This window comes from Ptiloglossa arizonensis, chromosome 4, assembly GCF_051014685.1.
Source record: "Ptiloglossa arizonensis isolate GNS036 chromosome 4, iyPtiAriz1_principal, whole genome shotgun sequence".
Taxonomy (NCBI): domain Eukaryota; kingdom Metazoa; phylum Arthropoda; class Insecta; order Hymenoptera; family Colletidae; genus Ptiloglossa; species Ptiloglossa arizonensis.
Genome location: NC_135051.1, coordinates 8,245,007 through 8,257,622, shown reverse-complemented (window position 1 = coordinate 8,257,622; position 12,616 = coordinate 8,245,007). Strand labels below are relative to the sequence as shown.

At 30.3% G+C, this 12,616-nt stretch overlaps 3 protein-coding genes across 5 annotated transcripts; 2 read left to right on the top strand and 1 right to left on the bottom strand.

Moving 5' to 3' along the window:
- Positions 1–375: 375 nt before the first annotated feature.
- Positions 376–8,600, top strand: LOC143145313 (cytosol aminopeptidase). 2 transcript variants are annotated; one of them, XM_076308577.1, is made up of 8 exons: positions 376–529; positions 871–986; positions 5,943–6,106; positions 6,228–6,402; positions 6,483–6,807; positions 6,874–7,142; positions 7,248–7,426; positions 7,510–8,600. In XM_076308577.1, exons 1-8 carry the CDS (start codon positions 446–448, stop codon positions 7,734–7,736), a joined length of 1,539 nt encoding a protein of 512 aa, XP_076164692.1. In that variant the 5' UTR covers positions 376–445; the 3' UTR covers positions 7,737–8,600. The 2 variants fall into 2 exon arrangements, with proteins under 2 accessions (XP_076164692.1, XP_076164691.1); XM_076308576.1 differs by having other exon boundaries at positions 431–529; positions 853–986.
- Positions 1,538–5,028, top strand: LOC143145312 (E3 ubiquitin-protein ligase COP1-like). Its single transcript, XM_076308575.1, has one exon. The coding sequence runs from the start codon at positions 1,820–1,822 to the stop codon at positions 3,878–3,880; it is 2,061 nt and encodes a 686-aa protein (XP_076164690.1). The 5' UTR covers positions 1,538–1,819; the 3' UTR covers positions 3,881–5,028.
- Med28 (mediator complex subunit 28) lies at positions 8,410–12,549 on the bottom strand. 2 transcript variants are annotated; one of them, XM_076308579.1, is made up of 5 exons: positions 12,531–12,549; positions 12,117–12,189; positions 11,659–12,013; positions 11,424–11,599; positions 8,410–9,583 (listed from the first exon to the last, which is right to left on the bottom strand). In XM_076308579.1, the coding sequence occupies exons 2-5, from the start codon at positions 12,174–12,176 to the stop codon at positions 9,365–9,367; spliced, it is 810 nt and encodes a 269-aa protein (XP_076164694.1). In that variant the 5' UTR covers positions 12,177–12,189; positions 12,531–12,549; the 3' UTR covers positions 8,410–9,364. The 2 variants fall into 2 exon arrangements, with proteins under 2 accessions (XP_076164694.1, XP_076164693.1); XM_076308578.1 differs by lacking the exon at positions 12,531–12,549 and adding an exon at positions 12,475–12,492.
- Positions 12,550–12,616: the final 67 nt, after the last annotated feature.

Sequence of the window (12,616 nt, the reverse complement as noted above, 5' to 3'; positions counted from 1 at the left end):
AATATCAATAATTATATTGTTTGTCTTTATTAAAGTAGAAGAACTAAAAATACATGAAAATTTAGACTCGTATAAGAAAATAAATATATAATACAAAGAAAATACAAATGCAAAAAATGGAAAAATACGTAATAATAAATAATGCGATTGATGGTTCCTTAATGTGATTGGATATTTGAGTGTTACATAAGTTATGCTGATTTTATTGGTAAATTCGTTAAAATGATTTGTTTTTGAAAATTTCCGCCAGATGGCAATACAAAAATAAATAAAGCATAGTATATTAGAGTTGCGGATCTACAACATTGGTGACCAAGTTGCTAGATATCGTATCTTTTGAGGACACGTACACGTTTACATATATGTATCTACATACACATTTGTACGTATCTAATGGTGATGTGTGTGTGTATATATATCACCTAAATGCTCTCTTGAACAAATTATGGCATTGTCTCTTATCAGGGGTAAGAGTCTGCAATACGGAAATTCGCAGTTACGTTTCTTATCCTGCATCTCGACCATGAAGGTAATTATAGTTTATTTATGGTTTAGAAAGTATTCATCCCTATTCTTTTATTGAAGAAACAGATATTTTCAATTTACGCAACAAACTATCGAAGCAGAGAATTTTCTTGGTCTTCGAAAATTGTAGAAGGGAAAGGGGAGAAACGCTTTATCGCAAGGTGCAAATTTCAAAGAATTTTCGCGAACTGTATAAATAATCTGGTTCCATTTATTTTCTTTTTATAATAAAATTTATGTAATAAAAGACACACTTGTTTTGCAAGGCTATAGTTCCATTGAATTTAACATGTTTAAAACGTTTTTACGTTCGACATTTATTCGCAGTATTTGAATTTTCAACAGTCAGGATTGGTGCTCGGTGTGTACGAAACAGAAGATGAAAGGAATATTTCATTGACTCCCACGGCGGCTAAATATGATGCCATAGTTAAAGGAAAACTACAAAAAAATATTTTGTTGTAAGTTTAAAATTGCTTTTGTAGCCTATAATATATTTCGTATCGTAATTACATTTTTTGTATCACGTATTTGTGTAAAATCTGTGTTATTCTTTTTACTAAACACATTTTTTCACACAATATGTGAAATCAGATCATAGATGCGTGTCCATATTTAGGTACAAGTATCATTCATCAAATGTTGGACCAAGTTTCTCTTGTTTTAAACAACTATCCTGCTAGTCAAGATAAACAATCTACACAATGAATGACACAGAATCACGATAAAAAATTAATTATAATACACAATACAATTTTATATATTATTTTCGTACTTTCATTTTAAAATTATGTGGATTAACATTAATAATATTTAAATGTTTTATTGATAGTTCCAGCCTGAAACAATTGTCATAATGCTGCCTGAGCTTTATATAATATTCAGATTTGCTTTTCCTTTATTGTTTTAAAAATTTTTCCATAAAGTATTTTCTGTTAACAAAACTCTCGAATTTGAGTGAAATTTATGTCCCACGAGCTCACTGGCATTATTTTCATTGTTTCAGGAGAGACTAGACTGAGAGACGGTATTGTACGCATGATATGAAGCAAAAAGATCGCTGCGCAGAAGGAGTTACCAGACATATTTTGTTGTATAAAATCAGTTTAGAAACTCATTATTCAGAAAATAAGAATTTTTTTAAACTGATTATTAGCAAAGTTAAAATTACTATTAATGGGCTTAAAAGAGGCTTTGACAACATGAAATTTAAAAAAAACATATTAAAATCATCAAATATATTTTAAGAAATACTATAAAATATAGCATTATATAATTTCAGTTAAGTAAAATAATGTCGGCTATCAGTGATAGTACTTTGGGAAATGATAGCACTGCTGGGAGTAGTGGGGGAGTAGGGGAATGTAGTAATCGAATAAGTAAACAACATCAATCAACAAATGTTCTTCATAGGATTAGTGGTACACTCGAAGATAAAAATAATGATTACCTGTGTCCTATTTGTTTTGAGATAATTGATGAAGCCCATATCACACGTTGTGGTCATACATTTTGTTATCGTTGTATAGTAAAATCCCTTGAAGCTAATGGGCGTTGTCCAAAATGTAGCTATACACTAACACAACAAGATATTTTCCCAAATTTTTTGTTACACGAATTAATTTCAAAATATAAAACTAGAATTAAGGGTCTTGCTGAATTAGGATCTTCATATACAGCTGATGGTAGACACAGAGCCATAGGAACAGATTTATCTGTACCTCCATACGATGGATTGAGAGATATTGTAGCTGCAGAGAGTGCTAATCTAACTTTACCCGATGTAAATGTAATGTTAGAAGTATTGACACAAAAGAAACATTTGCTTGAAGCAGAAACATGTGCAGCACAAAACAAATTGCTGCATGAATTTTTAATACATTTATTGCAGCAGAAGGAAGAACAAAAAAAGCAATTACAAAAAGAGATAGCACTAATTAAAAAAGATATGGAAGAAGTTGAAAATATATTAAGGGATGTTCAAAGTAAATGTCCTAGAATAGAAGATTTGAAAAAATCGAGTGAAAATGATACTGCACAAGTGTCAGCTATTAGAAAAGAGATGATAGGCCTTATAGACATAATAGATTCAAATATGGTCAAACCAAATGAAAAAGCAAGTGCATATGGAAATGATACATATGCTAATCCTACCGGGAATCAAAAACAAAATGAATATACAGTTGGTTCAACTTTAGCTATACGTAGAAAGAGAATGCATGCCCATTTTGATGATTTTGTGCAATGTTATTTTGATTCCCGTGCAAAAGAGCTACTCCTTGGACATAAGCCTCAAGCCCAGAGTGACACGTGGCATGGCACAAGTTCAGGACTTGACGTTTTTAGAGAAAATCTTGTAAAATTTTCAAGATATAATTCATTACGTCCATTGGCAACTTTGAATTATTCATCAGATATTTTTAATAATTCCACCATCGTTTCAAGTATAGAATTTGATAAAGATAATGAATTCTTTGCAATAGCTGGTGTTACGAAACGTATAAAAGTATTTGATTATAATGCTGTAGTAAGGGACACAGTAGACATTCACTATCCCTGTGTAGAAATGGTTTCCAGCTCTAAAATATCATGTGTTTCATGGAATTCCTTTCACAAAGGAATGTTGGCATCATCTGATTATGAAGGAACTGTAACAGTGTGGGATGCTGCAACTGGTCAAAGAACAAAAGCATTTCAAGAACATGAAAAGAGATGCTGGTCTGTTGACTTCAATGATGTTGACACTAGGCTCATTGCATCAGGTTCAGATGATGCTAGAGTTAAATTATGGTCCTTGAATAATGATCATTCCGTTGCTTCCTTAGAAGCAAAAGCTAATGTATGTTGTGTAAAATTTAATCCACGTAGTTCGTGCCACTTAGCATTTGGATCTGCAGACCATTGTGTCCACTATTATGATTTACGTAATATGAAAGAAGCATTGTGTATATTTAAAGGTCACCGTAAAGCTGTGTCATATGTTAAGTTTATAAACAAGGAGGAAATAGTATCTGCAAGCACTGATTCACAGTTAAAAATGTGGAACATCAATAATCCACATTGTTTGCGCTCATTTGTTGGACATGTCAATGAAAAGAATTTTGTAGGTCTTGCCACCGATGGTGATTATGTGGCATGTGGATCAGAGAATAATGCACTCTATGTATATTACAAAGGACTTACAAAACAATTGTTCTCTTATAAATTTGATGCTGTTCGAAGTATATTAGAAATACAAGAACGAAGAGAAGAGGATCTGAACGAATTTGTGTCTGCAGTTTGTTGGAGACAAATGTCTAATGTTGTGGTAGCTGCAAATTCCCAAGGAATTATTAAAATATTAGAACTTGTTTGAAGATAATCATAGTTTAAAATGGTACTTAGCACATACTGATGTGTATTTTAAAATTTATTTAATTTGGTGCTTAGGCACAAACAACAACGAGAAGCAAACATTTATTCTAAATGTTATAGTAATTTGTTATAAGCCAAATTAAAAAAGGTGTTTATTACACCAAAATCTAAATTGTTAGAGACTGACTTATTTGAGAAAGTAATACTCCGAGTGTTAAGCAGCGCAAATATTTTTTTGTAATTATATTTTTACTAAAAGTATAGGTATCGTTACTTATTCTGTTTTTAATTAACTACTTTTTATTTTAGATATAATTTAATAGACTGAATCTTAACAATAAATATTTCATATGTTTATATTAGTGGCACATGCCTGTCTCTGATAATTTATAATATAGAATGTGGCCTTTTATAATTTCATGTTAAATTTGGTAACATTTAAGGTAACACACTAAATGTTACCAAACATAAACCTATAATAAAATTAATGTACTTGCACAGTAACTCTTAGCACAATTCACATGTAATAAAATATTTTTATTATATAAATTTTATCTTAGTTTTATGTGATCTTAACTATTATGTATTATTTGTATCTTTGGTCATAATTTTTATTATATATTAATAATATTCATTTATAATTACAGCATATAAATTGTTCACTATTTTGTTATATAGAGTAATTTGTTTTAGTATATCATATCTGATATGTAAATTACAAATGCAACATAAAATTTTATTATTACAAATAATCTAAAATGTAAAAAAAATATTTTTGTGACATCTAATGATATGGAAGAAAAGGAGAACACTTTAAATTGTCAAATTACCCTGAAAATTTTGACTTGAAAATGTAACTCTAGTTATACAATGTGATCCATTTAATAAATGTCTTGCCAAAATAGCCTAATTAATTAAATTCAAGAGAGTAGAAATATACAAGCTGATATAAATAATAATGATTGCTATCTATTCAACTGAATTTGTGCCAAGAATATTATCTCAGCTAAGGAATAATGAGTGTGCTTGAATTCCATTAAGTTCCTACTATCAGTGTTAAAATAGTCTTTGTATGTTAGTGTCAGAGCTAAGAAAAGAAAGAATTTGTGATGAAAAATAGTAAATTGTAAATACTTTTTATTTGCAAAATTAGAGTACTTATTACATATAATATATTATATTATATGTATATATATATATATATATATATATATATATAATATATAATTATGATATATATATTAATTTCAGTTAATAATAGCTTTTTAAAGAAATATTTATAATAATTAGTAGAAATTTCATTATAGAAAGAAAAAGATTTACAATAACTATTTTCTATTTAAATATTATTTTACTTAGCTTTGACTAGTATATTTTATGCAAACAATTTTCACAACTCATGTTTCAAAATATCAATGTGTCAATTTTTAATAGTTTTATTACTATTTACACGATACTATTAAAGCAAACACTGTTACAAATATGATAAAACCCCATAACAAATTTACATACTTAAATGTGTATATGCATAAACAAGGAAACAAATTTTGGTAACACAGATATAGTTTTACATTGTACTATATTATATTTTACAAGTAACACTGTATTATTATACATTTTTATTAATAATGAGTATATTGGAAATAATTGTAACGCCTATCTTTGATGTATTGCTAGTGCAAATCAATTATCTCTACTATAGAGCAGAGAATATAATTGTGAATTAATATGTAGCTCTAATTGTGAGAAAAGTAATTATGATTACAATGTAATTAATAATTAGAATAATTATTATTGAAATTAGATTACTTTTAAAGAAGTATATTCTAGGATGTATGTAAAGGATAGTATATTTTTAGATTATATTTTAAAATTGCAAATGCTACAGCAAATGCTATAAATGACGCCTAGAATTATTGTAATGAATAAATTTGTGAATTTGTGTCTCAGTACATTCTTTAGTAAAAATTTTAATTCTATATAAATTTATCCCTTACCTTAACAATGTATGTTTTAATATGTAAGAGATTTTAAATAACACTTCAATGCTTGTACCACTACAGAGCAGGTCCAAAAATTCCTAAAGGTTGTGCTAGAGTATTTTGGGGTTTGGATGAAGAGTATTATGTGGGAGTTGCAGTTGTTGGTCTTGGAAAGAAAAATCTTGGTATTAACCAACTTGAAGAAGTACACGAAGGAAAAGAAAACATTCGCATAGCTGCAGCAGGTAAATATTTGCTTTGTAAATTTATTATTTTTCTTCTAAAGTATATTTTTTTAATATCTAATAATACGAATTGCTAATGTTTATATCATAATTTAATAATAATATAATAATGTTAAATCAGCGGGTTGTCGTGCATTGAATGAAGTGGATATAAAAAATATCGCACTGGAGGCGTTAGGGGATGCAGAAGCTGCAGCTGAAGGAGCTGCGTTATCAACATGGTTCTATCAAGGTTTGAAAAATAAGGAAAAACAAACAGCATTTCCAATTGTTTCACTTTATGATGTAGAAGATGAGTGAGTAGCATTTTTAGTTTTATTTATTTCAGTATACTATTATATACAATGAATATAATGGAAATTGTTTTTATTTCAAGAGAACAATGGCAAGTCGGATATATTAAAGCTCAAGCACAAAATTGGGCACGCCAATTGGCAGATACTCCAGCCAATCTAATGACGCCCACAATATTTTCTGAGGAAGTGTCTTTAAATCTCACTAAATTAGGAATTAGTGTTCAGGTACACGATAAAGAGTGGGCAAAACAGAAAAAAATGGGTTCTTTTCTCAGTGTATCTCATGGTAGTTGTGAACCACCAAAGTTTGTTGAAATTCGATATAAAGGTGCTAATGATGATTCACAACCGATTGTCTTTGTTGGGAAGGGTGTTACATTTGACGCTGGTGGTATCAGTCTCAAGGTAAAATACTATGTAACAAAATTTAAAACTCAGATTCGAAGATAATTATATGAATAATAATTTTAGCCTGCATCTGATATGGACGAAATGCGGGCAGATATGAGTGGCGCAGCATGTGTAGCGGCTGCTATTCGAGCTGCTGCTGAACTTAAATTGAAAGTAAATATTGTTGGTTTAATACCACTTACTGAAAATTTGCCTTCGGGCACTGCAACTAAACCAGGAGATCTTGTAATTGCAATGAACGGAAAAAGTATCATTGTAGATAATACAGATGCAGAAGGTAGACTTATTCTTGCTGATGCACTTTGTTATGCTCAAGAATTTAATCCAAGGTAGTTGCTAAGTAAACTTAACAACGTATAATTCTACATATGATTCAGTATAGATATATAAAATATTTTCTGTATATATATATATCTATATATATATATATATAGATTTATCTTGGATATTGCAACATTAACTGGTGCAATGAGGATCACTTTAGGAGGAGTAGCGACTGGAGTTTTTACAAATGATGGTGCTCTCTTTGAAAAGTTGAAAAATGCTGGTACTCTTAGTGGTGATCGAGTATGGAGACTTCCACTTTGGCAACATTTCACTGATGAGATGACAAGTAAGATAATAAAGTAGTATTTTTAGTACTTTTTTACATTTTAGAAAAGACAATACATTAAATTAATGCGATCTTACTTACAGAGAAAATTAAGTCAGCAGATGTAAATAATATCGCGAAAACCAAAGGTGGTGGCTCATGCACGGCAGCTGCTTTTTTACGAGAATTTGTTCCAAATGATACACCATGGCTGCATTTAGATATTGCAGGAGTAATGGGCCCTGGACATGATGAGTTACCATATATACCAGCTGGAATGACGGGTCGTCCAACTCGTACGCTTATTCAATTTTTACAAACATTGTGTTAAAGTTTACAATTATTTTAAGTTATATGGTGCAAGTTGTACACACGCGCGCGCGCATGTGTGTGTGCTCGTGTGTGTGTGCTCGTGTATGAGGTGGGTGTGCGTGTATATATATATATATATATATATGTATATACAATGTATGTGTATATGTATATACGCGCGCGCGCGCGCGCCTGTGTCATTTGTCTGGTTTTTTTTATATGTATATGTATAAAAATACTTTTATTTTATATACTTGCTGCCCACCTCCCTTCTTACATTCCGACATTATTCATATCTGTGTAAGTGCATTACAATCAAACACAGCAGAGAACAACGAATCAAATCAATGGGAATGTAAACAAAATTGAGCTAATACTTACACAACTTATAAAATTTGTAATCGTTACGTTTTTGTACAGAGTTATATTACTTTACAGTACGACAGCATTTAGTACAAATGTAATGAATTCTTAACTTTCTTGTACAGTTCATTTTGTTCATATTATGTAAAAAGTTAAATTCGGTTAACAATAATCATTAACAACGTTAATGACTATTGATAACCATATTATACAAAATAAAAAATGGAAAGAGCCATACAACGGGAATAAATTTGTACAATATCGTACAGAAAAGAATATAAAATATATACTAAATTTGTATAAAAAATAGTTTAATAGATGGTTTAATCCACGGGAGGTATGTCAATATTTGGGCAACTTACACTTTATTTGTGTCGTATTTGAAATACATCCGACAATTTTGATCAACATTGTGTAAACGTTACACATGATTTGTAAAAGTGCTAATAATTATTCGAACTTATATAATAAAATACATGATTTATTGTATGAAAAAACGTGCTTCTAATTCTATGTACATGTGAAATTTGGGTTACTTTTTTACTTTTTTTTACCACACAATCTTGTTATGTACAGTTTTTGTTTCCACCTCCAACCCTCGCCCCTTTAAATAGTTTAAAAAGAAAAACCAGTTATACTGTTTTATGGGTACATCATATTTTGCAGAGTCTTCTGAGATGTTATAATACGGAGACTAATGTAAAATAATTGAATGAATGCTCGCAATTCACAAAAGTCACGAACAAAAAATGTTTTTACAAAGACTGAATGGTATTTCATGTTCGTTATTTAAACTAAAACGATTCAATAAAACTAGCATTGTTTAATTATATATTTCCAATGAAAACCCTGCTTTTTCAGAATAACTAATAATATGCGGTACGCATATTTTTATCACACGTAGTTTCACAAACATGCCACAAAGTTATTTTGTAACACAGCCTTAGGACTAAATCGATGAAGCACTTTGATGCTTATTAATGGAAACAAAATCCATTGTTTTTGAGGAAAGGTTTCCAGTCACAATAATTGCAGACATAGAAACAGTATCTTACAATATAAATGAAATTGTTGTAAACGTGTTCATGTACAGGACGGCGGAGGCTGCTGCTGTGGAGAGGGAAGGGGCGCTGCCGCAGCAGCTGCAACTGCGGCAGCAGCAGCATACGACGACGGGTCCGAAGTATCGAGGAGTGGTGGTGGCGGAGGTAGACTTCCTCCTGCGCTTCGTCCTTTTCCTCGGCCTCTTCCTCGACCCCGACCCCGGCCCCTTCCCCTTCCGCGTCAACTCCGCCTTTCTGGCATTCCTATATTGCTCGTTGTCTTTTCCAGAAAGGCTAGGGGTCCTTGAAGGGCACTGCTTCCTACACCTCCAACAGGAAATCCTGCTCTTGCACCAGTTACACCTACTCCTCCCTGAGTCATAAACATCCCTTGTTGTCCAACTGAAACTCCAACTCCTTGAAGACCTGATGTAGGAGGAGCACCTGATCCTTGCTGCACCTGCAATGTCACATCAAATGATCTATCATATTGATATTGTTAACACATTATATTTAATATATTTTTATCACATGATCTATATGGTTATAAAAGAAATTGAATGAAACTAAACATTTAAAAGGATTAATGATAGTATTGAAATTACTTAGCATAGAAACCTCAAAAGTACTGTACATACATGCATATATTTTGGTATACAGATTTACAAATGAAAATAAAAGTGGAATTTTAATCGTTCCAAGCCAATAAGGTGTATAGGAACAGTAATTAGATAGGCAAGGGAAATGAAAGAAAGCACAATGTTTTTTTTTAACATGAACAGAGATTTATTCTGCAAACATCTACTTGCATGTAAAAACAACGCAAGTAAAGTGGCACATATTTCCTTGCAATTATTCATTTACACGAATGGCTGCAATGTTTAAATTTAATATCACATCTAGACATTCATGTGAAAAGACACATGTTAATTTACGAAATACAGCAGAAAAGTTAGAATAATTATAAAATAACTTTGACATGTAATTATAGTATATTATCGATCAAATTTCAACATGATAATACACTGTTGATGCAGTGCATAAAATGTGATATTTATCTTTTGAATACAAAAGTATTCATTTTTAATAGCTTTTATATCAATGCAGAATGCATGCATACGTTTACATGCAAAAGATATTTATCATATTATAAACAAGGCTTATAAATACTGAAAAATATCTTATATCTTTGACAATTTGTAGTACGTGATGTAAATAAATATATGATGTGAAAAAATATGAAAGAAAAATTAAAATACATAAATAGCTATTGTGTACATGTATGTAAGTATGTACTTTGTTTATGAAGTTATATTGGATTTCAAATATCGCTATTTGCTCCTAATTATAATATATATACATAATAGGGATTAAGAGGTTTACTATTAATGTTAAGCAGACTAATCTGTGCTGATTAATTTTTTTATTATTGCCATTATCAGATTTATTATGTCAGTTTTTGGCTAAACATTTGTACACATTTTAATAATAATCATTTTGGCACCATTTTTTATACAATATGTATATACGAGTATGTTTATTTGATACTTTCTTCTTTTATGAATGAAACTCATGCTTTTATAATTCTGTACCGCAGTTACTAATAAAAGCACTTTAATTTTTCTTTCTTACACATTACACTTCTGTGGATAGGAATTATATAAGGCACTGATTACACGCAACGCTAGTATACGTTGCTTTTTGTGCAGTAGGACCAAACAATTTTATGTCCTGAATAGCTATTATTTTAAAAGAAGGAGCAAAAATAGTTTCTACGATTCTGATAAATATTTCAATCACAAAAGATTACTTAATAGTTTAATCTATTTATATACATCTTATACATTCACACCCACATGCATACACACAGGCATATACAATCATTCAATTATGATACTCATTTTCAAATTATAATGAATAATAGGAAAACCTAATAACAATAAATATAAGATTTCAATCAGAATGAGAACATTACAGTGAATATAAATAATCTTGAGACATAAGTATAACTATATGGTGCAATGATACTTGGTATAAAGAAATTCTCAATACTTTACATTATTAATAAGTCTGGGTTTACAACTAAGGTGAGATAAACATTAAAGAATAATGATTCAAGATGTTACTGTTAACTATAACCTCCACAACAAAAGAAACTTTCTGCAAATATCTAATTTTCGCTGTCACACATTTTTGAAATTTTATGCATCACATTAAAAAAAGTATTTTTAACACTATTTTTAGACAGCTGCCTAAATACAGAAGTTTTAACTTTTCTCGTAACGGTATTACTTAAATACCTGTTGCTGATGAAGTTGTTGTTGTTGCATTTGATGTTGCATTTGATGCTGCAGCTGTTGTTGTTGTTGGAGCTGCTGTTGATGTTGCAATATTTGCTGCTGTTGCTGCATTGTTGTACTTCCACCTCCATTTGCATTTTGTTGACTTTGTCCACTTTGTGTACCATTTGGTAAACCTATAAGATTTTTAAATTATTACTCCTGATCTTATTTTATAATTTTTTAAGATTCTTACCATTAGGTGCTGGACCTTGAGCTGGAGACTTTGCCCAACCTTGCAGGTCAGCTAAAAGATTTTGCCATACTGCGATTTTATCATAGTGCCTTTTTATAAGATCTTCCTTACGTGCTAATTCTACTCTAAGATCATTAATATCTTCTTTCACTACTAGTTCTGGTTTTAATGCAGACAGTAAAAATCTTTTTTGTAAGAAGAAAGCTTCCATTTGCCTTGCAAGATCTATAAATCTTAGTGTGACTTGTTCAACTTCACTATGAGCTTCTTCTTTATCCACAGTCAAACCACCAGATACTCCAATTCCATTGTTCCCTAACCCTTCGTCCTTTGTTGTTAATATACTCAAGCATTGCTGCAAGTAGTATTTTACGTTAAAGAACAAATCTTTTATAACAAACATTATATTGTTAATCAAAATTATTAGGTAATGAATAACAATATTGTTTACAGTATACCTGAAATGCTTCCTCAAATTCGTCAATAAGGTTACCGTTACCGTTAGTGGGTGTTGCCATTATACTTGCGGTACTTATATAGAAAAAAGATATATTACCGGTTACAGTTAATTTAATTTTATAATAGGTTCATTATAAAAGTTTAAAATAAAACGAGTGTCCGTAAATGATATACACGTTTAACAATCAAACAAGATAACAATAGAGCATAATTAAATGAAACGTTACACACAATCATTAATATATACATTAGGTTCAATATTTAATTTCTTTGATATTTAGTACGTTATACTTTATGCTATATATATTATTAAAGTTAATACAGTAAATGATTAACTTTTTGGACTACACTTCTTACATCATCTCACATGCTAACTCTACCACATTAGTCAAGTAATACTGAATAATACTTACGTGGTAATCGATATACATATGTCGATTAGCAATAATATTTTTTATATTTTTCTAATTATTATTTCTGATATTAGTCACGTGCTTGT

What these genes read in the sequence shown, in the direction of transcription:
- Med28 (XM_076308578.1), bottom strand. An exon ending in AATTTGAGGAAGCATTTCAG is followed by an intron (nt 12,014 to 12,116) that starts GTATACTGTAAA and finishes TACTACTTGCAG; the next exon opens with CAATGCTTGAGTATATTAAC. An exon ending in AACAACTTCATCAGCAACAG is followed by an intron (nt 9,584 to 11,423) that starts GTATTTAAGTAA and finishes GTGACATTGCAG; the next exon opens with GTGCAGCAAGGATCAGGTGC.
- LOC143145313 (XM_076308576.1), top strand. Translation starts at nt 446, where the DNA reads ATGGCATTGTCTCTTATCAGGGGTAAGAGTCTGCAATACGGAAATTCG. An exon ending in CTGGTGGTATCAGTCTCAAG is followed by an intron (nt 6,808 to 6,873) that starts GTAAAATACTAT and finishes TAATAATTTTAG; the next exon opens with CCTGCATCTGATATGGACGA. An exon ending in GCTCAAGAATTTAATCCAAG is followed by an intron (nt 7,143 to 7,247) that starts GTAGTTGCTAAG and finishes ATATATATATAG; the next exon opens with ATTTATCTTGGATATTGCAA.
- LOC143145312 (XM_076308575.1), top strand. Translation starts at nt 1,820, where the DNA reads ATGTCGGCTATCAGTGATAGTACTTTGGGAAATGATAGCACTGCTGGG.